This window comes from Clupea harengus, chromosome 11 (genome assembly GCF_900700415.2).
Source record: "Clupea harengus chromosome 11, Ch_v2.0.2, whole genome shotgun sequence".
NCBI lineage: Eukaryota > Metazoa > Chordata > Actinopteri > Clupeiformes > Clupeidae > Clupea > Clupea harengus.
Window position 1 is genome coordinate 8,270,235 of NC_045162.1, and position 25,000 is coordinate 8,295,234.

Below are 25,000 nucleotides of genomic sequence, written 5' to 3' on the forward strand. Positions count from 1 at the left end.
TTCATATCTGTGGCTAGCGCTCGCTTCATCCATAGGCCTTGCACTTTGATTTTACTCAGTGCCAGGGTCCTCTATGATGTCATAGGCTTCTCATTGGCTTAGTGGTAATCACTGTTATTCACCTGCACTTTCAACATGATTGGGCCAGATTGTTAAGACACACACACAGTAGCCTAGAGCAAATTAAACTGGACTGAACTGGAATGTGAGGGTTGATATTTTTATGAGCTGTTGTAGTTGGACTAAACGGGTTATATACAGTATGTCTGAACTGGGTAGGTGTGGGCATGTAAGAACAGTGTAGCTCCATGCAAGCACATTACCATTTCACACCTAATGCCATTTACCCAACATTGGGTGGGTCAGCAGTAAGTGTCAGGAAGAAAGACTATTATTTAAAGAGGAAGTGATCCATGTGTTTTGTAAAGTCTGTAAATAAATCTCTCACTTTCAAGGACAGAGTTGCACGGGAGAGGACTTGCTCTCTGCTGCGTGTTCCTTTCATTACTGCTTGTCTCAGCAGCGCTACTATTATGAGGCCTTTTAGAAAAGCTTGGCTGGGTCAGTGAGAAATGACTCATCATTTTACTCACCGAAAGGAAATGTTTACAAATGAACGTAATGTGAATGTATTTTTGTTTTAATAACTCCTACTGACCCAGCTTATTCTATTAGTAGGTATGTCATAGTCAGTTGTCCATCAGTCCACAGGAAGTCATAGACGAAAATAAACAGTCTCTCTTAATGACCTGACTATGGCACTTTGAGACAGACAAGCAGGCATATAGTCTAGAGAGAGTATACTGTAATAATGTATGTCTGGCTCAAAAAGGCTAAAAGATGAATGGTAAAATAAACAATCTTATTACTCTTAACAGATGCAGTAATCCATACTTCACAACCTTCAGCCAGCCATTTGGAAGAGCCACACATATGGACTTATGATTTAGCATGACTTTTAGTTATGCCTATTTACCATAACTTACAATAACTTGCACAACATCTGTCTCACAAACACACAGTGCTACTGGAGGCTTTGGCATGGTCCCTGTAGGATAATGTGTTAACCAGATGGAGACTAGTATAAACAAAGATCTCGCAGACAGCAGGGGTTATCCAAACAGTAATGTATACAGTGAAAACAACCGCAAGAGGCTGTTCCCTGTTGTGGTTTGGTGGATTTTCAGCTCTCATTTCTGTTGCCGTCGTTCAGTTCTCGTGTCTTGTTTGAGTCCCCAAACAAGTTGAGATGTTTTTTTTTTTGCTTGTTTGTTATTCTTGAGCATCTTCCAAAACCCCTAATGGACACAATAATTAACATGAAGAGTTGCACCTAGTCAGATCTATTCACAGTGCACTTATATTCTAAGCCCTTCATTGAAGATCTGGACTTCTTGCACTGCGCAATTGCAGTCTTTTCTAAAAACTGATCTTTAATTTGGAATAGAGCCTACATGTCATTGCCATTGCACAATCTGATATTGTCTGGTACATCACTGCATGCTGCCATTTAACTGTTGCTATTGTGTTGTCATGAACTGTTATAAGTCACTTATGGCATGTTTATGTAGGCCTCACGAGTCATCATAAGTGTTTTAGAATCCATGGCCATGTCTACTACCGCGCACTTGTGCACTTGAAACACTGACTTTCAGTGCTTAGGGAGTTCACACTGACAGAACTAGCAGAATGCAGGGCACTGAAAGTAACTGGATGGCAGTGTGAAACGATGGACAGTAGTCGGACGCCATCTTGGCTACGGAGCCCTTTCGGCAGCTTTTCAGTTTGGAAAGTTGGCTGACTGACGCCTCGCAAATCACTCCAACCATTATTGCTGGTTACAATAACTGTGTTATCTGATAGTACAGTGTCTATTTCTCTGTAACTTTTAAAAAATCTAAGCGAGAAAATGCCAAAAGATATACATTTACATACAAAACACGGCCGTCAGCGGAGTTTGGTCAGCCATCTTTGTTTAAAATTTCCAGTTGGCCAGAGGAAGCTGGCGCACAGATTTATGGGTAAAAGGCTCGCACATTTGCGTCTGTCAGTGTTCCATTTGAGACAACACTAATCAGCGACAGAACTAAGTGCTTAGTCTGCACTATGCACTGTATTGCAGTGTACTTCGTAAAGTGGGCGGTAATAGACATAGCTCGCGTGTTGCTGATTCCTGCCAAAGCGTGTTTTTTTATTTTGTATGTGGAGAACTTGGTCTGCTCCTTCAGTTATAATGATTTAATTGATTTTTTTAAGTGCTCATTCGCGTTCAATTTTATTTTGAGGTTTTACTGTGATTGTTTTCCCTGTTGCGTTGTCCTTCCTGACATTGAATGTATCATCTCTACCTTGTCCAGAGAGGCTGAATCTGAATAAACAATCTGTGTTTAATTTTCTCCCCTGTTGGAAATGCTGTGGTTTAGCGTGAGTTGTTCCATGAGGTCAGAGGGCTGTGTGGGTAGTCTGCTTACTGTGTGATGGCTTGACAGGAACCTGGTGTGCATTCAACTATACAGACAGAACACTCAACTCCTGCTAGCATACTAAGAATCTACTTTCTAAACTCGAATTGGTTTGGACTAAATTGCCCGAATTGCTGTTTCTCTTACTTAAAATAAAAACCCAAATCAGTCCGATCCTATCCTTTGTAAGCACAAAGACAGACGTATCTTTCCTCATATGAAGAGTGAATAATACAGAGGCTCTTCTGTTGATTCCCATTAGCTGTAACCTGTCAGATGTAAAAAGACCAAGGCAAATAACTCTGGCAAAGGTGGTTTTTAATTGCTGTACTACCATACACACAGAGTACAAGTTTAAAAAACCAAGACAAACAGATGACCAATAACAATGTCACTGACTAATGTACATGTGATTGCGGCCTTCTCAATGACTATCCTTCCTTTACTGAGGCTTCTAGTCCCGTCCCCCCCCCCCCCCAACTGCATGGATCTGTAGAAGTATAAAATCAGGTGTATAATTTCAAAAAATAAAACATTTCTAAATATGTATAATGTTGTTGAAGTGACATCATGGCTTCCTGAGACGGTCTGTGAGTGGTCACTGTGACCCAGCGCAGCAATTTGGCACAGAAAAGGGACAGCACAAATTCACATGGCTTTGAGGGTCATATCTCAGCTTCATCATACTGCAGGCATGGTTAATGCCAGAGACCTTTAAAGGTAGAGTGTGTAGTTTTCAGCGGCATCTATTAGTAGAAATGGAATATAGTGTTCATAATTATGTTTTCATTAGTGTATTATTTATTACCTGTAACTATGAATCGCTGTGTTTTCGTTAGCTTAGAACAAGCCCTTCATATCTACACAGGGAGTGGGTCCTTTTCCATGGAGTCTGCCATGATGCAACACCATGTTTCTAAAGTAGCCCAGAACGGACAAACCAAAACACTGGCTCAAGATAGGGCTTTTCGCGTTGTTATGGCATTTGATGGCCACCATAGGTACTCGCACCCGCTTGCAAACGGGAAGGCTATTCAGCTGGTTGCAATTCAGAAGTCTCTCCACTAGATGCCACTAAAAACTACATACGGTACCTTCAGCATTGGCCTCGCAAGGTTCAGGATGATTTTAAAAAGTTGATGTCATGTTGCTATTTTAAACCCATAAAATGCCATCACAGTGTAATCTTATCATTAAGTTTACATCTTAAAAAAAAAAAAAAAAAACACATTTAACATTTTGTATACTACCTCTTTAATAGCATGATCAACATGTTCTCTCTAAATAAAAGTGATTACCTACTGTGTTCTCTCTTGTGCTAATGGCTGAGTGTAACAAAGTGCATCATGGGAGATGGAACCTCTCCACAATCAAGACGGCTCTAGACATTTGCTGGGGTAACATTATTCAGTACTCACACATTTTTTTTTTTAAATAATTCACATTTCAGTTATGGCACCGCTGCAAATACTGAATCACAACAATGCACTTGGTTTTTGCCCAAATTTTCAACAAACAAGAGCACTCTGATTAGATCAATACCACCCAAGCAATTGGGCATTTCATCATTAAATGGAGTTACTAAATCAACACACTGGATTCATGAAATCAGTCCCAAGGGATGACTGATCTGGCTCCGGGTGCACAAACTGTTGCTCGTGGTTGGATGATTTTGTGTGTGTGTGTGTGTGTGTGTGTGATTAGATTTCAAAATAAAACACACACACACACACACACACACACACTGCCTCTATCAATGCCCCAATTCAGATGGGTAGGAGAGATGTCGGTGGCACAGAGTTTAAAACCTTTCTTCATGTCTCTCCCACTGGTTTGTTTACACAGTTCTGACTATGCACATCCTCCCACCTGACATGACACAGGTCTCTGGATCAGTCATCATGAGTACAGCAGCCAAGACCCCAGTCGGACCCAGTCCCTTAGCAATCTCTGGGCAGGAATTTAAAAATCACTTCGTCAAAGCCTTTTCCCCCCCCCCCTCATGTAGCACCGAAATAAAGGGGTCGCTCACAGTCACGGTTGGTCTTAGGAGCTGCTCGTGTGGAGAGTGACCGGCGCCCTCTCCCTCTCCTGGTTGCGCTTGCGGAAGAAGGCTTTGCCGTACTCGTACGTGCTGATCATAATGGCACAGGCCGGGGCCACCTTGATTAACCTGGGCATGAACCCTAAGAAGGAGGGGAGACGAGGAGAGGAACATTATAACAGGTACTGATCGTGGGGAAGACACTAATGTCAGGGGGCTATGGAGACACCTGCTGGTGACTCGGTCTGAAGCTTGACTTCTTCTTAGTTGAAAAAAAAAGGATACTGAGGCTTAAAAAAGAAAGATATGCATCCACTCACACACACACACACACACAAATAAGTATGTGCGCTTGCATATCAGTATGTGTGCTTAAAAAATATTTTGCATTGAGTAAAAACACGAAAATGAACCATAAATTGTCTAAAAATGTTCATAACTAAAGAGCAAAATGCTGACCTGCAAAAAGTCCTGCTGCTCCATTCTGGGCTACTATTCTCCTCATCGCCTGCAGTGTAGAGGATGATGCCTGGCCAGACACTGACACACAGAGCAACACATCAGGCCAACTTGTTAACTGGAACCATTACGGACAGTGAATAGCTTCACCATAATACTGATGCAAGGCTAATTCTTAATATAGGATAGCATTCATGAGTAGAAGTGCACTCCAATAAGAAATCTGGGTAAATAATGAAAAATGCAAAAACATACAAAAATGGAAGGCAACACACACACACACACACACACACACACACACACACACAATACTTTCAAATGCAAATGTATACTTTTCAAATGCATCTTAAAAGTCATTGTGTATGATTAATAACCATTTTGTTCCTGATACAAGCTATGAGTGGAATAGGAATGGAACACGGAACACAATGACCTTTAGACTGAGTGCCACTGAAACGTTAGAGCTGTGTGTGTCTGTCTGTCCATTTGTCTGTCTGTCTATCTATCTGTCTCTCTGTCTGAAACCTACAGTTCATAGCCTGTAGCTCCCCGAGCTCCAGCTGTCTCCTGGTTTTCACTACGTCGAAGGGCAGTGTGGCAATGGATGCGATCTGCCAATTCAACAAACACAGAAACACACACACGCACACACACAATACATTAACAAACAAACATACAGTAAAAAAAGGAAATGTTAGACCATATCACGTATCAAGTCATCTCAACATATGAGTTTATATTTTGCTTAGTGCACAAAGGAATGGCTGCCAGATGTGAACACGGGAGTTTGGTTTATTCAGCCTTTTGAAATCACATGAATTAGGTTTGAAGTTCCTCTTTCTAAGGTAAACTGAATCTCAGTGAGTACAGTGAGTGTTGCTGCATACTGCCATCCAACTAAACTTGCACAACTATAACAAACAGTTACCAACGGTCCTCCATAAAATGACTTTGGATGCTACTGGTGAATAACCTATGGATTATTTTTGGAAGGCAAATAAATTCAGCTGTTAGGCTAAATACAACCACTCTGTTGTATCCTTTGTGTCTTTTTCTGTTTACTAAACATAAAACCCATTCTCCAGGTCTTGAGGGAAACATTTATAATGTGGCCCTGACCTAGAACTACAATACCCACCACCCCCCAGAACAGAAGTGCTACTCACTGATCCAGACACAGCTCCGGAGATGAAGGTGATGGTGAATGTGGGATCTCTGGTGCCATGGTACTCACACAGCCACACCTTTGCCTTCTCATAGTTATACCAGTACATGGCTGAGGAGAGAGCAAGCATGCAGGTGTGTGCGCACACACACACACACACACACACACACACACACACACACACACACACACACACACACACACACAAAGTTATTCAATATTAATAATGCAATAGGTCGCATTATGAGTTCTCTACCAAGAACTGATACTATTCTTAAACATATCCAAACAAAATGCCTTCAGGCCTTTGTGTCCAAACGTACGTCGGTAAATCAAAGCAGAGCAAAAGAGAGAGGTATAGGGCAGGGGATACCTGAGAATGGGACATCTCTGAGTATGGTGGGGCCCCAACCACGCCATAGGGAGAGCCAACCGTCATTCACTACCGAAGAGCGAATCACGGCACTGAGCTCCTTATAGGACTGCCTCTCTGACTGCAGCTTTGTGCGGATCAACTCCAGTGGGCTGATCACTGTAGCAGAGCCCACTGCAACACACCAACAACAACAAAACATTTACAAGAAGCTACAATGCAGTAGATCTTCACCACAAACTGTGTGTGTATAGACAATATATAAACAAAATGACTCAGTTGGATTTTCTCTTGCATTCTCTCCTCATGCCCTGCTTTCACCAAAGGATATTACAGCTTTTAACGTCAAGTTTTGTTTTCTTCTATTTACTGTATCTCAATAGTGCTGCTTGATCACCCTCCAAAGCATACATTATTTGACTAGAGAAATGCAGATGTAATGAATGAAATGCACTGCAAGTCAGACGTTACCCCGAGCGATGGCTCCAGCCAATAGCGGCGCGAGATCAGCTCTCTCTCCCATTCTGCTCCTCATAATGGCACACAGCTGGTCATAACATGTGAAATAAATCATCGTTGCCGGCACAGCCATGACTCTGAAACACACATCACACACACATTAACAAGTGCAACTGAGTACCACCAGAGAACATGCCTGCTCATTGAGTCGGTCTGCAGGTATTCACATAGATACACCACACATAGGAAAATATGAACATTTGGATACAACAGCAACTTCTGTGTCTATAAAGGGAGAAAATGTGGGAAAAAATGTGTGTCTGTGAGAAGAGGACTTGTGAATACATGGCCACACTAAAACATTCCTGAGTGCTTACAAAGTTGGTGGAAGTCCGCTCCATAACGATGCCATTCCTTCTCCACGTATAATCTTAATAAATGCATCCTGAAGCAGAAAGACAAAGGGTCCGCATAAACGTGAGAAAGAGAAATGACCATTTGTTGTGTTACCACAATACATATAGCTCACTAGGCCAGCATCTCTAACAGTTCCACTCAGTGGCTGTCCACAATATCCTGGCAACATGACAAACAGCCCATCCGATTGCAGATTGTTGCTTTTGGGCCTAGAAAAGACTAGACTAACATTCTGTGGTTGCTGTTCTGCATGTTTGCACACCATTTAAAAGGCCCCTAGCAAAAGTTGGTAAATGTGTCTATGCACTATGCTTTTGGCTTAGATCACACACATAGTTCTGTCAGGTACTGCCACATGAGGAATTAATCAGGATCCTTCACTCAAAGTCATAAGACCCAGTTGCCGCTTTCTTAATCAACGTCAGCAGATCAAGCCAATCTAACATAATTGCTTTACACTAAGAGACTGGTCTTGTTCTATGATTGGTTCTAGGGGAAAGGGATTAATGCTAAAACAAAGACCTCCCATCATGCTTATATTCTATGTATATACTGACAACACCCTCCTATTTAACACAACCCCAACAAGACATGGGGCCTACGCCCATTGCTCGTCACTCACCAGGGTTCCACTGAATTGACCTGGGGCTTTGTACCATGCTTTTGAATTTCCATTCTCACATACGCAAAGGTGATCCATGAGTCCATTGCAGTATACAAAACATTTTCCTATGGGTGCAAAAAGGATGAAACGTATATTAACCTAAATTATATTTTCAGTGAAGGAGCAAACACTGACCAGTGACTCTCTGTTTACCTTTAAACAGCGGGGTTTTCTGTGCCTGAAGTCGGATCTTGACAACGTCCAAGGGTGTGACTGCATAAAACATGAATGCAAATAGATGTGAACAAAAAGACAAGCGTGTGCTTTATTGGTTATAGTCTTGGCTTATCTGAAATTGCAATGCCGTTGACGTGCATCTACGGTTAGTCAATGGCGTGGCTGACATTTGAGAGGTTGAGGGTCTCATCAGTTTACCTAATAGCGATGTAAGTATAGCACCAGAGCAAGAGGCAACCATCTGCTGGAACGGCGTGATATCAGAGTGCTTCGAAAAACTTTGGGAACTCATCTTGATGCCTACCACATTAAAAAGAAAAGATATATCTATCACTTACTCATACTAGCTTGACTGTCTACAGAATCTCTATGAACATTTATATATATATATATATATATATATATCATAAAATTAGGTCATGACATTTCATAGCTATACCGACTAATACTATTTAACTTTTGCTAAGGATAGCCACCTAAACTCATGCTGGTAGATGTCAAGCTAGTAGCTAGCAAAGTCACCTCACTTCAAACCAACTATTGAAAGTTATATTTAATAAAACATACCATTCACATGGAGTTTTGTTCTTACCTGAATGTATTTGTTATTTTTAGATGTTTAGGTTCCCATTAGCTTGTTATCCACCTTTGGACGCACCTCATCCAGCCGACTGTTGCAGAATAAGTTAGCCAGCGTAACACTGATTGCTTTCTTCCATAAGGTTGTCAATTAACTACAGCTAGCTAGCATAGCTATCGCAAATGTCACATGAGTAAACTATGAATTTTCAGCGAGTTCTGTCATGGCAGTAAGTGGCTCCAATTGCATTCCAGGTTTCACCCTTAGGTAAGCACTGACAAGTACATTACTGAGGCACGACTACATAACCATATTGCACTTTGTATAGACAGCTGTAACTTAGTTTCCATCCACTTACACAATCGGATACAGCAAATTCAAGTTCATTACGGCACATTCCTGTCTATGGGATGCGTCCCCAACCCGAATATTAACACTGGCATACTAAGTACTCAAATTAAATAATTCCATTTGTGCACATAATAATATTGCATTCCTATGCGCAACAAATTATGTCATAGTGTTTAAACGTAGATGCAAATATTTTTAGTGTATTGAGCGTAACATTTTTGTCGAAACTGCCGAAACCAATCTGACTTGGTAATAAATTAGAAGCATTGTGGGGAAGTTGTTTTCAGGCGCGGGAATGACTGAAACAACTTTGAGGAGTTTGTTATAAACAACAAACTGTGAAATTGGAGTAACATGTATTATTCCAACGGTGTCAGAATTAGTTGCGCGTTTTCTAAATGTATGTTATTGTATGCGTTTCTTGTTTGAAAGCTTGCAAGTCTTTCTACATGGCAGTTTCTCTACTGAGAAAACTGGTTTACGTTACTTTTCAAATCAGCAAAACGTTAGCTAGCGAATATGACGGCTAGCTAGTTTGTTGATAGGAAGCTGGTTGCTAGCTATTTCCTGTTGTTTAAAAGGATCAGTTTTAAACGGCCTCTGAAATGTAAGTCAGCTTGCCAGCAGTGCATATGCATCAGAAGTCATTTTTTAAAGAACTGGCTTTTCTGAGTTTCTGTAACTATTTGACATTTAACTTTATGTCGGCACGTGCCAAAAATACTATATGCGTGCAGTTTAGAGACTGCCCGTACTGTATCAGGTATGGTTAATGTTAACTGTCGTCAGTTGGATTTGGTTTTGTTTGTATTGAATTCGTTGTTTCTGTTTGTATACAATGTGTCAAAATATTTTCTTTATATTCAGGTGCCTCAGAGTACACTATATGGATAGCTATCGGTATCTTGTTTTCAAAATGGAGCTTTAACTTCAGCAACGTTAACTTATTTGAAATGAAGCCAAGAAGTGCTACAAGGTCTTCAAGGTCTAAGTCGCAAGGTAATTATTTTGCTACCTATATAGATATCTAACTGGTAACTATTGTTATAAATGTTTTGCTTTGATGTTTGCTTAATTTGTGTGGTTTTACTGCAGATTCTAAGCACGATAACAATGGTCAAAAAAAGACACAAGAAAAACGGCAGACAACGTCTTGTACCAAACCTCTAACTGGAAAGGTGTTCTACTTGGATTTACCGTCTAACAAACGAAGCGAAACACTCGAAAATGACATCCAAACGCTTGGAGGAGTAAGTTTAAATGATTTTGTATTTAAATGTTTTGGGTTTTTTCTTGCCTTGCGAGGTGTTGCTCTTTGTTTAGTACCCTGGGAAGGACCATAATAACCGAAAATTGTGTGAATGGTCACACAGTGTAGTTGTGAAATGCAAATTAAAAAGGGCTCTCATGAAGACGCTTAATCTTCTTTACTTCTGGGGTTAAGTGTCAAGACTATTGACACTCATTCATTATGTGGTGGGGTAAGGTCTTATTAGGGATTCTGAAATATGCTTGTTTGTGTTACCATTTCCATGCAGTAATTACTCGCTACTAAAGCAGTAATTACATGCAAAAAGTATTGTCGTTTCGAATTATATCTGTGCATATATACATACGTATACATATATATACAGTACATACATACATACATACATACATACATACATACATATTTATCTATCTCTATCTCTATCTATCACAGACTGTTGAGAAGTTCTTCAGCAAAGACATCAGGTATCTGGTCAGCAGCAAGCCCGAGGCCCGTTATGTGCAACGGCTGGTGCGGGAGTCTCCGGTCCCCAGCCCAGAGGCGACTCTCAGCTCCCCACACCCCAGCAGCAGCAAGGAGGGGCAGAGGAGCAGCTCCCTGGGGCCCACAGTTGCAGTGAGTGTGCTGGGTTTCTATTGAATGCAGCTATAATAATAATAGTAATAATTAATTTTATTTGTAACGCACTCTTCATTCAGAAGAATCTCAGAGTGCCAACATATTAGAAACTAACTATAAAAATACAATAAAATAAAAATTAGTTAACATAAGCATAATAGAAAACTTAAGCTGTGTGGGCGTTTCTCAGCCATATCCACAACTTTGTCCATGTGTGTCTGTTGATGGATGAATATGAATTAAATTGAAGTATAGTCTACTGTCTGGGTGAAGAAGGAGGATAGCCTGTGCCTTTTACATGATGGAAGCCAATTCTGTCATCACGGAAGGGATTTTTCTTTTGCTCCTCTCAGAGTTGAGTCAGTTAGCCCACCTCTTGGTTTCATAATGTAACTTGCTCACCTCTTGGTTTCATAATGACAAATAAATGACTGGGAAACTAAATGTGTTATACATTTAGCATGCATGGATATGTATGTAAACCAGTGCGTTTGTCCAGAAAGTCCCTCTGCTTTGGTTTGTTTGATTGTGTATACGTATAGTGTGTGTGCAGGGGGAGGGGGGGTTCCAGTGTTTGTACTGAGATGCCTGCTCTTGTCTGCCAGGTGCGGGTCAGCCGAGGGAAGTCCTTGGTGGAGAAAGTGGTGAAGGAGCAGGTGAGGGAGACCACTCGGCTGAAGCTTTACACACACACACACACACACACACACACACACACACACCATACATACAAGTGGTGACGCTATCCTGCTGTGTTATGTCTGTTCAAGAGCAGCGCACTGAATAATGTTTTGTAATAATGTGCGTATGGCATCTCATGGTTCTCCTGGTGTGGTGTTTTTCCATAGGGGCGCATTAAGATGAACAAGATGTTGTCCAATGCTCTGGATTGGGGAGTGAAAATCCTTCACCTTGAAGGTAGATCTCTGCTTGCTAGCATTTTAAACAATGTAGCAGGGTAATGGTATTACTGTGTAATTATCAAACGGTAAAGAGTGTAATGGTTGTATTTAGCGGGGGGGGGGTTGCATTGTAAATGTGCCATAAGGGGTCTTGTCAGAATAAGGCATTGCAATTAATCAATTTTCCTTATCAGACATGAGGGCATATATTGAGAAGAAGAAACCTGTCATTTCTGCACAGCAGAAGACAAACCCTCCTGCAAGCAAAAAAAATGTAGGCCTATTTTCTTCTATACATCATTTGGAAATCACTACATGATATAATATGTGACTGCTAATGCTGTTGTCAATATATAGGTTAAACCAACATGTTACGGAAGGACCTCTCTTCAGAAACACAAAGGTGAGTTTTTTTTTGTGATGTTTTGAAACTTTTTATTTTTTTACGGTACTGCATCATTGCTATATACGTATCTTCATGTGTGCTGAAACATGTCATAAATACATTGTGCTCTTTTATGTAAATTTGGCTGTTTTTGTTATAGTTTGTGCACCGTCTGTGTAACAACTCTGCTGTGTGTCTGTGTGAAACAATTGGTATTGTCTGTGTATGTGCTTTGCTATGTGTGTATGACTCTTGCATTGTGAATGTGCCATCTGTGTAAATGTGTTGTGCTTCATGTGTAAGGCTGTGTCGTGCTGCCTCTCTGATGGGTCTTGTGTCATGTTCTTCGCAGCTAGCAGGATCAGTAAACCTTTTGTGAAGGTGGAGGACTCAAGTAGGTAAGTAAACCGAGACCGCAAATCGTTCACTTAATTGCTGAGACTTGAAATTATTCACTTACTGATGTTTGTGTGTGGTTTTCACACAATGAAGATGAGCATTCTTGGTCTATCATGATTGGGATTCTGCCTTCCATTTTATTATCTTGGTTGCAACTAGGGCTGGGCGGTATGATGGTATATACCGTGCAACGGTAGAAATGTGTCTACCGGGAGAGATTTGGCTATACCGTTTCAACTGCGGTATACTCTTATTTTGAAATCCAATCGATTTATTTTTAGATAATGACCTCCAAACTATACATCATCCCGCTTATTATACAGTTACTCGCCAAAACAATAGAAGACATTCCTCTAAAATACCTCTTTAACGATTCTGTTGCCGTTTCGTGATTTCCGTTTAGAAAAAACAGTTCTTCAGGCAAATAGAACTTTCAAGTTTCAGGTGTTGCGTAGCAACCCATTACTTGCTGACTTCAAGTTACGTTAAATGACCGGACTACTTGCGGAATGATATGATATGAAAGACGTGAATTAAAGCACAAACCCCTTTGCCAATGATGGTCATTACTTTTTCGCAGCAGTGAATATAAAGAAATTACAGACCTGTAAACATTTTAAGCACATGACCTGCAAGGACTGTCATGCCTAATCAGGGGCGGTTTTGAGCACGGGAGAACCGGGCAGTCGCGAAGTAACATGGAGACAAAACTTGTTTTGGTACTCCACCTAGATCATAAACCCTTGAATATAAAAACAACAGTAATTAATTGCCAACTTCTTAATTTTCTTATTTTAATATGTGGCCATATAAGAAAATGTTTTTCTCATCATTATTGCGTTAACATATGAACAAACATTGAAAAGAAAGTTAACACTTGATTTATTTTCTGAAAGTACATTAAAGAACCACTGAAAGCCACATAAGCACTGGACTAAATGCCACTACATGCACTTTGTTTTAATCTTACTATTTAAAGATTCAATGGAAACGTTCAGTACAAAGTAGGCATATACTGGCCACTATTGCTTAGGCCAATAGCTTATTGAGGCAGTATTGTTTCTGCACCTTAGTGTTCTTAAGGGTCAATAAATAAATCAGATCATACAGATCATAAATAAATAAATCAGATCATACTGTATAGCCTGTGTCTGTGGACACATTTCACCACCGCTGAAGTGTCCTCTTTTTCACAAACTCAAATCTGGTCACCCTACGTATAATAAACTGTGATATACCGTAACCGTGATTATAAAATTACAAATACCGTGATAGAAGATTTTGGCCATATCGCCCACCCCTAGTTGCAACATTTCCTTCATTCAGAAACACTGGCACTGATTATTCATGTTAATATTAGTTTATAGTGTTTTGGTTTATAGTACGTACTTGCACCATTGGTCTGCTGAAATGAAATACCACTGTATGAGTCCCAGTCTATACTGTATATTCTTTATGGGTGTTTGATGTGTAGACCAAGTGTCTGTTGAAATGCACTAGATGGCTCTGTAAATGCTCAAGTATGCTTCTGCGGACACGGCTTTGCACAATGTGGACACGTCGTGCACACGGGTGTCTCAAGTATACTAGTTTTGGTGTTGTTGACAAGTCTCTCTGCACACAAATTGATCTATATATATGATCTATTTATATATCTATAGGTCTGCATTGTGTGAATCTTTTTTTATTGGTCTTTAGTTTTCGTTGCCCCTTCATAACCGTTTCATAATCATCTCCTCTATCTAAAAAGCAATCGCTATCTAACCATGTCCGCGGAGCATACTTTCCACCTAAGTTGTCTATCCTGAAATGCTTTCTGGGTGTTGTAGGCGTTTCAGACCCCACTACCTCCACATGGCCCAGATGCCGGAGTGTAACTTAACTTCAACCCCGCCTGCCAGCCCTTTCCAAATACAAAAGAGAGACTCCACACCTGGGTGAGAAAATTCGCACTTTAATCTGAAAAATCTAAAGTTGGATGGCTTGTATAGCACAGATATTATAAAATTACCTATAGAAAAGTGTACATCAGTGTTTGAGTTTGCATGTCATTTTCCATGCCAGCATTCAACATATAACCTAATTTACTTCTTATAAAGAGGTAAACAATAACACACATGTGTGTGTGTTTTTGTTTGTTTGTTTGTTTGTGTGTGTGTGTGTCTGCGCGCGCATATTTAGGCCAGAGAAGCATGCCGGTAAAGGCAAACCCAGAGGGCGAGAGGCTAAAGAGAAGAGAAAGGGAGGATACTGTGAGTGCTGTGGAGTCAAATACGACAAACTCACAGCGGTAAGTACACATCCTCCCACAATGGCACCCAGCAGGAAGACATTTCAGTGTATTTGAAATCTGACCTCTGACCTCTGACCTCTCACCATCAGCATCTGAAAGGAGAACAGCACCGGGCGTTCGTTGCTGGCAATCAGTACCAGAAGCTGGATGCCCTCATAGCACAGTTACCTTGGGTGTTTGCACAGGAGCCACCAACACAGAGGTAACTTTAAGTCCTAGGAGGTGTAAATGAGTGTGTTGATTACAAAGCATCTCTTGAATAATTAAACAGATAGACGTAATGATCTGTGCAAAGTTGCAACACAGAGGCCATAACTATGCGATTAGCAGTCATGTTAACTTGGGTTGTGACCTCTTGCTGAACTGAGTTAATGACATAGATGTTGTATAGTGTTGTATGAACATTTGTGATTGTATTGAACATTTAATTGGAAGCATTAGCTATAAACAGTAAGGGTTAGAGTGACGGTAAACTCTTTTCCCTTTCCTTAGGGTGAAGTGCAGTGTTGCCACCTCGCCCATCCGTGTACCAGTCGTGAGAGACAGAACAGAGGAAGGCGGAGAAAGCAAAAAAGAAGCACACGCAAGACGAGAGCAACGGGGGCCGAGCTTGGGCGCATCACGCTTGTCCCTGCGAAAGCGAGGCCGGGAGCCCCTCTCTGGAACGAACAGAGACGCGTCAGGGGAGGTCTGTGGTCTTCCGGAATCTTCCAGGGTCAAACGGGGCACCTTCGAGTGGGAGTCCTGCCCCACGTTGTGGAGGGCTCTGGACGACGACTCCACTTTAAATTCGGACAAAGTTACTGACACTGCTGCCGTGGAAATGACCTCTGGGCCACAGCCGGTTGAGGGCAGGAAGCTGAGACACACCTATCAGAGGAGAAGACTTACTCTGCGTAGTTGTCTTATGAATGACCAAAAACACACAGACACACTTGGCTCTGTGCCTAGTGAGGAAACAGTGACTTTAAGTGGACCAGGTGAGTCAAAACAGGACAGAGCTGGACAACAGGACTCAATACAAGGCAAATGTGTAGACACCACACAGCAGGAGTCAAAACAGGTCAAACCTGTAGAAAGCTCACAGCAGGACCCAATACAGGAGAAACTTGTAGAAGTCATGGAGCATCAGCCATTTAGAACTCTCAGGCCTGTAGTCTCAAGACGGCAGCGACAGCAGCTAGCTCAAACAAAACAGAGGCTTGTGGACCACGAGTCTGTACAGGCTCAAAATGCCACAGACACCCCGAATCCCACGCCAAACGCACTTGAGGATGCAGCAGCGGACTTCAGAACAGCGGAAGCCTTCAGCCCCCTGCGGAGGCGAGTCAGGGCTGAACGGAGCTGGAGGAGAGGCTGGTCCCTCCTCCGGCCTCCATCCCCTGGGTCAGTCACCGTGGAGGAGGAGGCTGGGGGCTCGGCCCAGCAAGTGCAGGACTTGTGGCATCTCTTCCAGGAGAGCGATGACCTGCAGGAGGACTTCCTAGGTTTTGCTGATTAAATGAGAAAGATGGTTTGAAATGGGGGGGGGGATCTGAATTAGTTTGAGGACCGTGCAGCAGGTAACAGGGATTGAAGTGGTCTGTAGAAGACTTCAAACGTATTCAATGCTTCAGCAACTGGAAGAGCCTTCAATGAAAGGGATACACCGACCCCTGTAGGTTCAACCACAGGCAATTACACCGGCCTTAACCAAATGTGTTTAATTGTCTTTGGACATATTTGAATATGTATTCCTACATGAAGTCCACATTAAATGATAGGGAATTCTTAAAGCCTTGTGGTCTGTTGAGAATATCCAAAAGTAATGTGTGTATTGTAACTGGTTTTCCAATCACCTCTGTCATAAGGTCTATTATGATTTGCAAAAGGGTGTTAAGATTTGCGATGTAGGGACCAAGGGGATGTTTATTCAGAGGTGAGGAGATAGTTTGATTAACACAACATATTGTGGTTTATACAACAGTACTGTAAACACAGATTGACAGATTTTATCATCAGTGATTAATTTGAAAGGGCATTGATCTGACTTGGTTGGTTTGGGTATGCAGTGTTACTATATGTACAATACTAGATGTTTTGCTAATCTTATTATTGTATGCCCAGGAAATGTTTCAGCGTTCAACACACCACAACTTCTGCTTAATGTTGGCAGAATCAGTTTCAATCAAACAAAAATAGCACCCAAAAAGTAACTGTATATATACCCTACATGAACAGCCTCACAGGGCTTCTTGGAGATGAGGCAATTCACTGGCAAGGCATAAAGTCCCCCCCCCCCTAATTCTGACCGGTTTAACTTGGGTGACAAAAATGAGCAGGCTTAGATAGACCCTGTAACAATGTGTTTTGGTATAACACATTATACCACACTAAAAAATGTGAAACTGCTGGGATCACAGACAAGAATTCTCAGTATTGGCGTTGACATAATCATTGATGGCAGAAAGCATGGGAACACAATTTCCTGCTTCCATATTCATACCCCATTAAATGAAGACATTCTACAGTGGTATAATCTAGGCCGTCTGGCATGCTGTCGCACGACACTTATGAATGCCTTAAGATGGCTGTTTTACTCTTCGTTTGATCGGCGTTGCTGTGATGTTTATTTCTTTAGTTTGTTTTTTTCTTTGGGGAGGAAAGACCGCTTTATTTCTTGGAGATTTGCGGTTCTCGTTTGCTTCTTCAAAGACGTAAACTGGTAGAAATGCTACTGGAAGTGTTTAATTAAACCCACTGCAAAATCTCTGAACCTGAACTAATTGAGAAGAATTAGCAACGAATAGTGTAAATGTTTTATGAAGGAAATGGAATACTTGTGTTTTCATGTCATGGTTTACGTGCATGCTACTCCAGACTAATTTTGTGTACATTTTAGGCTCTAGCAAAGAAAGCTTAACCTTAATATGGAAACCACAGGCCCCAGTCAAACTCTTGGTTCACTAAGCCACACATGAAGAATTGGGGCGACTTGCTTCATGCGCAAAGTCTCTGTGATCTTTGTTTGTTTCCCTGTCTCCCTTCATGCATTTCAAAACTCTATAGCCCATTGGGTAAGGCATGGGCCTACTGCTGGTCCTAAGAAATATAGAGGGCCCTTTACATTATAATATAAGTTTTGATGTGGAAGAATTCCAAGTAATTTGAAACGCCACCTCGCAAGAGCTCAGGCCCGTATGCGGTGCTATTGAATTAGTTTTAAATAGGGCAACACATCTAAATAGACGCAACGTTTAAGAGTAACTGACAATTCCTGACAACTCACCGCATGTAGTGGATGGGAATAGTGTAATCGTAGAGACTTTTGTTCGCCTTTAACTGTGCGAAACGTCGGTGGTCAGTCTCCAAGAGACCAACTCTGCCACGCCGTGGACATCTTTTCCCACACCTGCTCAGATACGGTGAACAGGCTTGTGGATGACGCACGTCGTTTGAGAGCCAATACATGCTCTACATTCGGATTTCGATTAAAACATGTTTATCCAAATGCATGTAAAAATGCAAACCAGTCATTCTATGGAAACATCCATTTTTTTGTGCCAAGTCCACGGCCTCTTTTCAGTTATTAGAAATGTTCTCATTTATCTCATGATTTCATATGAAGATTTTAGTTGAACTCACTGTATTCTTAGGGAATTAAAAAAATAGATTACAAATGGAATATATTTAGTGTGTCTATACCAGGATTGACAACATGTGGTTTGATGCTCTGTAGCGTCCATTTTGTAAAATCCATTTTTCATGAAAATTGTCGCTGGTGTTATAGTCATAACTGGTGTTATAAGCCCTCCTCGGTCATTACTCGTTTATAACGGTTTCCCCCCCGCAAATATTGTCATTGCTATAGCTAGCAAATACACTGTTGTGCAAATGACCAAACACCATTCAATCACACTTTTAACAAACCTTATTAAAATAAATAAAAGGATAATCTCCTGATTTGTTGCATTATCACTATTCATCTGTATCTGACGGTGTGCTGTAGAGATTGATACATAATATTCCCTTAAACCCTTTAACATCACCAAAAGAGTAAGGTAGCCTACCATCAGTGACAAAAATACTTAAAGTGTGGCAGATGCCTGTAGAACCGTTGTATAGGTTACATCATAAATAATTTTTGCAATGAAAAAAATAGGTTGATTAGCAAATGTCATTGTAGCTGTATATCAAACGTGACTGTGATTGATTTTCCGCAGAAAGGACAGAGCCTTGGCTACACCACAGTGATCCCTAGCCTACACTACCCGTCATCCCACTTGCTTGTAGATCTCGCTGTATCCGCCGCTCATGCATATATGTATGGGCTCGCTCCGCAGTGAGACGGCTGGGTATTGATGTATTTTAAGGAGGTGGCTCCTGCTCCATCCTCTGGCTCTGAAGGCAAAGAGTTGAAATCGTTCAATCGCACTCGCCTCGCTGTTCCATACAACCCGCGTCTCAATGCAGAGGCTGGAAGCGCATCACTAATGGCAACCAACACAAGAGATTGCGGTAACGAGACGAGCACAGCGCGTTCGTCTATGTGTGCAACCTTTTATCGACTTTAGCAACGAAGCGGTCTGCATTTTCTGATTTTTTTCTTTTGGATTATTGGGAAGCATATTGGCTTCGTCGGGCAGATTCAGAGACGATGTCGCGGTTGGGGATTTCCTTCTTGTGCCTGTGTGGAGCGATGTACATCGTATATTCCAGCAACCCAAACGGTAATTCATTTGAGATACACGCAGTGTGTTACGTTTATTAATAAAGGCAAGAGGCGATGCTATAGCTAATTATTAGAATGCCCTAATTTCTCAGCGTTGTGGTACTAGCGCGGAAGCCCGGGTTAGAGATGTAAACAGCTCCTAAAATATGCATGTAACGACACAATTCAAAATAACCTTTGCTTTGGTTTTATGCAATACATAACAATCTTTGTCGAGTTGTTTTAATTGTAATTGGGGTACAGGCACGATACCGTGTCCCGGCCACTGCCTACTTCAAGTACAGAAATAGCGCATTTACTAAAAACATTGCTTTTTCTTATTGCAGAAAACGCCTTTTATAAGGCTCGGCGTGATGGAAGTGGGTATCTTGGTAAAGAAAATACAGTCCCCCTACGGTTAATATACCGTATGGACAACTACAGTCAAACCACACACGACGTTCTCAACACAAGGATCAGAGCGAGCTCCGACTCTAAACAGGTACGCTCGCGCCTCGGCAGGCTACCCAGTGGCCGCTCAGAGTCCCCGCCGAATCATTGGTATGGGAGAGCTGTCAGGAGGATACCCACGGTTCCCGTTGCTATTGGAGACGTCCGGATATTCAAATGTTGTTTATGTTTTTGTGTCTGAGCATTCCCAACACAGCTCCCGTTGTCTACGTTAGGCCTACTGGTACGCCTTCAGAGAAGGGAACTATGTGAAATAGTGAGAAATGCCTTTCAGATGCAAATTTATTTGGGTGGTTAAATACAATAATTTTTTTCATCTGGGCAGAGATTGTGTCTACTGTCAGAACAGCTTACACGCTCGGAACAGAAACATTTGTTTCGAAATGAGATGTTATTTTCCATCGTTTTCGTCCCAGCCAAAAGTCACCATCCTGGCAGTGGCGCGAGGGGGAATCCTACTGGCTAGACAAAGGATACGCTCTCACTGAGGCCCCGGGGCCCGTGCAACAAAAGAACACCAGCCGAGTGATGACAACAAATTATGAAATGAGTCAACAGAGTGTCACTTTCTTGTGACACTCGTGCTATTGACACTGACACTGTCAGTTCATACGTAGAGCTCGTGGAGTAGCCAACATTTGAATGTCAGGTAGACGAAGACATTAGACAACAGGCTACCCATGCAGTCCACTCAGGACTACAACGTGCTGAGATGAGATGACGTTGTCGTCACCAACGGTAGAGTACGCGTTAAAAGAGCAATACTGTGTGCAGAAACAATTGATTGTTTTTTATTCGGACGGCAGAGCTCACAGACAAGTTTATGTGAAGCATGCTGTTCCTCAGTTTCGAATGCAAAGCAGAAAAAGCAGTTTAATGTTGATGTGCTTCTCTTGTCTCTCGCAATTATTTTCGTACGGGACAGTATGACTGTGGTCAAATCATAGGTGTTTTGAACACGTGCACATGTGTTTATGGAGGGGGCTGTGATTACCGACTCGCAGATGGTGGAGGTTGGAGTGATTTTAACTCTTTGTCTGAGACTGGGACTCCACTTAATGTTTGCCATATTGATCGCTGTGATGGATGCGGTTGCTGTGTAGAGAAATGTGTCATTTCTGTGGTGGTGTCCTGTCGGGAATGAGACTGGTTATGTAGTTCCAGGAGCAGTTCTCTAGCCCACGTTGAGTCGTAGTGTTTTCAGTGGGGTCCAAGGTAAATGCTTTATAGCTATATGTCTCCCCTTAAGACATAAGGATAATCAACAAATCAATTAAGTGTGTACTAGTCTTGCAAATCCTCCTCTGAGAGGAAAGTATAAAAAAGGATGTGGAAAAAGACCAGATGTTTTTGGCATTCACATATTTGTTGCCTGGGAGAGAAAATACTGCCTTCAAAGCAAAACCACACAGGAGGCTCTAGACATGATGACCTTTGCTATTCTGCCCAGTTGTGTGTGTGTGTGTGTGTGTGTGTGTGTGTGTGTGTGTGTGTGTGTGTGAGTGAGAGAGAAAGAGAGTGTCACCAAGTGACTCCATTCACCTCCCTATCTGACCTCGTGTCTCCTTGGTAACACTACCCCCACATTCAGATCCAAGCCAAAGCTTCAGTCGTCCCTCTGTTGCCTCTTCAGTGAGTGTTATATGACTCAAGGGCGCACTGAATAATCCGTGTAGGTATAGAATAGACCAACTGTGCTGTCTAATGTCTGAAGATATAGGCCTACTGCAATTTCCTATGTATAGACTGAGTACAACTTTATCCAGTGGTCAATAAGGGTCACCTGAATTGGCATTAATGTAGTAACAATGGGTATGTCTTCATCAAGGAAGGTCCTCTGCCTGAAATGTTTTTTTTTCTTCTCCTTTACTTCTCTGATGTTGAAGTCGACCTGGAATCAGGTGGAGAGCTCTGTGATCGCCTCGCTCAGTCTGTTTTTAGCTCCGCGTTGGCAGGGCCCAGGTGAGCTTGGAAGTCACCTCAAAGAGGAGACGTTTGAAAACAAAAACCCAGAGAGATATTTATAGACACGAATCAATATAGAAAGAAGAGTCTAGAAGAGTCTTTGGCCACATCCAATTTTAGGATTTAGCAAAATTTTGAGAAGAATTTTAATTGGTGTACTTGCCTGCCTGTGATCTCTGTAAATGAAATATGAGCACATGCTTTTACTCGTGTGAATGTGTAGTTACATTGGTGGATAAAAGAAGGGGTGGATTTTGGTTTCGTGTCACTGAATATGACTATGTGTGTGTGTGTGTGTGTGTGTGTGTGTGTGTGTGTGTGCGTGTGTGAGATAGAGATGATAATTAGATAATGATGATGAGAGATAATTTGATGATTGAGCCACAGACAGGTGTGTTTGCCAGAGCTCCTCCCAGTGCAGTGCCTTGTGTGTGCACGTGTAATATTACACATAATGCACCGCTACAGGCTTGGGGAGCCATTATGTATGTTTGTCGATGATGCTTTGACTGAATATCTACTCATAAACCCCAGTGAACGTGTTTCTGAGAGATGTCAAAAGTCAGCACGTGGAACCGTGTATCTGTGAACCCTGTCTTTTAGACAATAGATGAGTGGGGTGTGGCACACATGAACAGCATTGCTGGTGAGATGAGCAGAGGGGTGGGGGGGGGGGGGTTGTGTATTGGGCCAGTTTTCATCAGAGGGTCATTCATGGGTGAAGTGTAGAGGATTCCCTCTTTCCTTCCTCTGGTGTTCTGGCTCCTCCCCCCCCCCCCCCCCCCCCCCCACCATCTCTTTTCCCCTCTTCAGCTCATTTTTTATGTATGGTGCATCCAGAGTGTGCGTGTGTGTATGGGGAGAGAGAGATTTAGGATTTTTTTGGGGAGGGGGGTCAGGGGGGGTCCCATGGGAGCATGTTAGTGTGGCGTTGGGACCCCACCCCCTCTCCCCTACTTTGACTGGTGGAGCACAATAGCCCTCACCCCAGGGGCAGAGTAATCACACTTTCACCATATGGGCCCTCAGCCACAGCAAATTACACACCGCTCTGATTAATCACCAGCGAGCGCAGCGCAGCGCCGCGCCGCGCCGAACAACACGGCACGGCTCGCCACGACATGGCATGGCACGGGTCAACCCTGCACAGGAGAGCACAGCATACCTCAGCACAGAGCGGTATGATCCAGCAGTGGGCAGAACACAACATGGAGCTGTTTAGCCTCAAAACAGCAAAGGAGAGTGAACTAACAGCTCAACAACACGTTATGTGATAGTAAGCTTATTAATATAAGGGATATAATACAGGCCAAAACACAGCTGAAGAGCACTTTTCACAGCCCAGCACAGTCAGCTTGTTACAAGTTAACACCAGACAGATGGCCCAATAAACTATCCTCATACAACCCTGCAGTCGCATAGCAGATTAATCATAACAGGCCCTTAATACAGTAAATCTGGAGCACAGCAGTGCTATCTGCTCACCGCCCAGACTTTGTCTTCAAACCAGTGAAACTGATATATCAGCCCTGCAACACTGAGAAACGTAAACTAGACCTGAAGTGTGTCTCAAGTCCTCCATCCAGCAGCACACAGGCTTGCTTGATTAGATGGTCTTCGTGAGTGGGTTATAAATGAACAGTGTGTATTTACATGCCTGTATGTCTTTGTGAGTGGGTGATGAATGAACAGTGTGTATTTACATGCCTGTATTGACTTTTTTTCCTCAGAGTAACCACGTAGCCCAAGCCAGCTTCCAGGTCGACGCCTTCGGACGAGCGTTCATCCTGGATGTGGAGCTTAATCAGTGAGTAGAGCCATCCTCTCTGAAAGTGTGTGTGTGTGTGTGTGTGTGTGTGTGTGTGTGTGTGTTTCTGCATGTATGCCTGCCAGAGAGAGAGAGAGAGAGAGAGAGAGAGAGATAGAGATAGAGAGAGAGAGAGACTGACTTCATCTGCCGGACTCCATGTTGCAGTGTGTGAGTGTGGGCGTAGGTGTGTGTGTGTGTGTGTGTGTGTGTGTGTGTGTGTGTGTGTGTGTGTGTGAGTGTGGGCGTAGGTGTGACTGGGTCCGCCTGCAGAATCAGCACTGTGTCCAGACTGGTGTTTGTCTCAGTGTTAAAGTCTCAGGCAAAGCTGCTGGCAGTCACAGATACACAAACAGGAAGAGCAGTGTGGCCAGAGACACAGACTGAGTTCAGACTGCTTTTATTAACACCATCTCCGGTTTTGGGTCACATGGTATGTAGCATGGTGCTTTAGCAGTGATTTTTGAAGGGAATTAAGGGTCTCTTTACCTTTGAACTTATTCACGCAAATGTCCTTATGTCCTTCTTTTTAAACAAAGATTTCTCGAAATCGTGTCCATAGATTTAGTTTTATTTAGTTTTGTGATTTTTTGTGTATTCATAATAAGTTCAAATGGATGTCACGATCGAAGAGCAAAATATTATATCACTTGTAGGTCCGTAGTTGGACTCCGTAATGGACTCTGCTCTGTGGCGTTTGGTGGCTTGGCATGAGGGCGTTGTTCTCAGCACGGTGTGGATAGCTGGTAGGAATGGGCCTTTATGGTCATAGTGTGTGAGTCTGTGTGTGAGTCTGTGTGAGTGTTCGTGTGTGTGTGTGTGTGTGTGTGTGTGTGTGTGTGTGTGTCTGTGTGTGTCGGTGTGTGTCTGTGCTGGGAGCGGTGGGATGCTTATAATGGTGTCTGATTTATGTTGAAGGCTGAAGAGAGGTCTCTCTTATATAGCTGCCAGACTCGGCAATCGATCACACATTCCTCCTGATGGAAAGATATTTCTATCTCTCTCTCTCTCTCTCTCTCTCACACACACACACACACACACACACACTT

The 25,000-nt window shown here is 42.4% G+C and overlaps 4 protein-coding genes and 1 long non-coding RNA gene across 13 annotated transcripts in view; 3 read left to right on the top strand and 2 right to left on the bottom strand.

Annotated features, from left to right (window-relative positions):
* The window catches only part of rundc3b (RUN domain containing 3b), an 18,353-nt gene extending 17,042 nt beyond the window's left edge, over nucleotides 1–1,311 (top strand). For all 3 annotated transcript variants that reach the window (XM_031576721.2, XM_012818163.3, XM_042709048.1), the window contains one exon: nucleotides 1–1,311. This exon is cut by the window's left edge and continues 2,407 nt beyond it. The gene's annotated coding sequence lies outside the window, so the exon portion shown is untranslated.
* A 2,344-nt stretch (nucleotides 1,312–3,655) lies between these two features.
* The window catches only part of LOC116222471, a 29,765-nt gene continuing 8,420 nt past the window's right edge, over nucleotides 3,656–25,000 (bottom strand). Inside the window, exon 2 of the long non-coding RNA XR_004164681.1 lies at nucleotides 3,656–4,111. This is a non-coding gene — a long non-coding RNA (uncharacterized LOC116222471). The remainder of the gene's footprint in view (nucleotides 4,112–25,000) is intronic.
* Nucleotides 4,454–9,187, bottom strand: slc25a40 (solute carrier family 25 member 40). The gene is made up of 11 exons (XM_012818161.2): nucleotides 8,813–9,187; nucleotides 8,419–8,520; nucleotides 8,197–8,256; nucleotides 8,002–8,108; nucleotides 7,340–7,407; nucleotides 6,975–7,099; nucleotides 6,504–6,677; nucleotides 6,132–6,241; nucleotides 5,495–5,576; nucleotides 4,966–5,046; nucleotides 4,454–4,648 (listed from the first exon to the last, which is right to left on the bottom strand). Exons 2-11 carry the CDS (start codon nucleotides 8,510–8,512, stop codon nucleotides 4,509–4,511), a joined length of 1,041 nt encoding a protein of 346 aa, XP_012673615.1. The 5' UTR covers nucleotides 8,513–8,520; nucleotides 8,813–9,187; the 3' UTR covers nucleotides 4,454–4,508.
* On the top strand, nucleotides 9,433–17,767 carry dbf4 (DBF4 zinc finger). 4 transcript variants are annotated; one of them, XM_031576718.2, is made up of 13 exons: nucleotides 9,433–9,551; nucleotides 10,019–10,150; nucleotides 10,247–10,401; nucleotides 10,854–11,036; nucleotides 11,645–11,695; nucleotides 11,888–11,957; nucleotides 12,136–12,215; nucleotides 12,299–12,344; nucleotides 12,679–12,724; nucleotides 14,555–14,662; nucleotides 14,907–15,015; nucleotides 15,108–15,220; nucleotides 15,511–17,767. In XM_031576718.2, the coding sequence occupies exons 1-13, from the start codon at nucleotides 9,506–9,508 to the stop codon at nucleotides 16,517–16,519; spliced, it is 2,148 nt and encodes a 715-aa protein (XP_031432578.1). In that variant the 5' UTR covers nucleotides 9,433–9,505; the 3' UTR covers nucleotides 16,520–17,767. The 4 variants fall into 4 exon arrangements, with proteins under 4 accessions (XP_031432578.1, XP_031432579.1, XP_031432580.1 ...); XM_031576719.2 differs by lacking the exon at nucleotides 9,433–9,551 and adding an exon at nucleotides 9,559–9,758; XM_031576720.2 differs by lacking the exon at nucleotides 9,433–9,551 and adding an exon at nucleotides 9,767–9,914.
* adam22 (ADAM metallopeptidase domain 22) overlaps nucleotides 19,264–25,000 on the top strand; it is a 60,849-nt gene continuing 55,112 nt past the window's right edge. The window contains exons 1-3 of one of the 4 annotated variants that reach the window (XM_031576714.2): nucleotides 19,264–19,727; nucleotides 20,056–20,210; nucleotides 23,875–23,951. In XM_031576714.2, coding sequence (XP_031432574.1) covers nucleotides 19,655–19,727; nucleotides 20,056–20,210; nucleotides 23,875–23,951 — 305 coding nt within the window. In that variant the 5' untranslated portion in view covers nucleotides 19,264–19,654. The remainder of the gene's footprint in view (nucleotides 19,728–20,055; nucleotides 20,211–23,874; nucleotides 23,952–25,000) is intronic. The other 3 variants (XM_031576715.2, XM_031576716.2, XM_031576717.2) reach the window with 3 other exon arrangements.

Excerpts from the sequence above, each read along its gene's own strand:
- slc25a40 (XM_012818161.2), bottom strand. The coding sequence starts at position 8,512 with ATGAGTTCCCAAAGTTTTTCGAAGCACTCTGATATCACGCCGTTCCAG. Across the intron at positions 8,257-8,418 it reads TATACTTACATCGCTATTAG|TCACACCCTTGGACGTTGTC; the intron begins GTAAACTGATGA and ends TGTTTTATGCAG. Across the intron at positions 6,242-6,503 it reads CAGAGATGTCCCATTCTCAG|CCATGTACTGGTATAACTAT; the intron begins GTATCCCCTGCC and ends CTCTCTCCTCAG.
- dbf4 (XM_031576718.2), top strand. The coding sequence starts at position 9,506 with ATGTATTATTCCAACGGTGTCAGAATTAGTTGCGCGTTTTCTAAAT. Across the intron at positions 9,552-10,018 it reads TAGTTGCGCGTTTTCTAAAT|GTGCCTCAGAGTACACTATA; the intron begins GTATGTTATTGT and ends CTTTATATTCAG. Across the intron at positions 15,016-15,107 it reads AATACGACAAACTCACAGCG|CATCTGAAAGGAGAACAGCA; the intron begins GTAAGTACACAT and ends TCTCACCATCAG.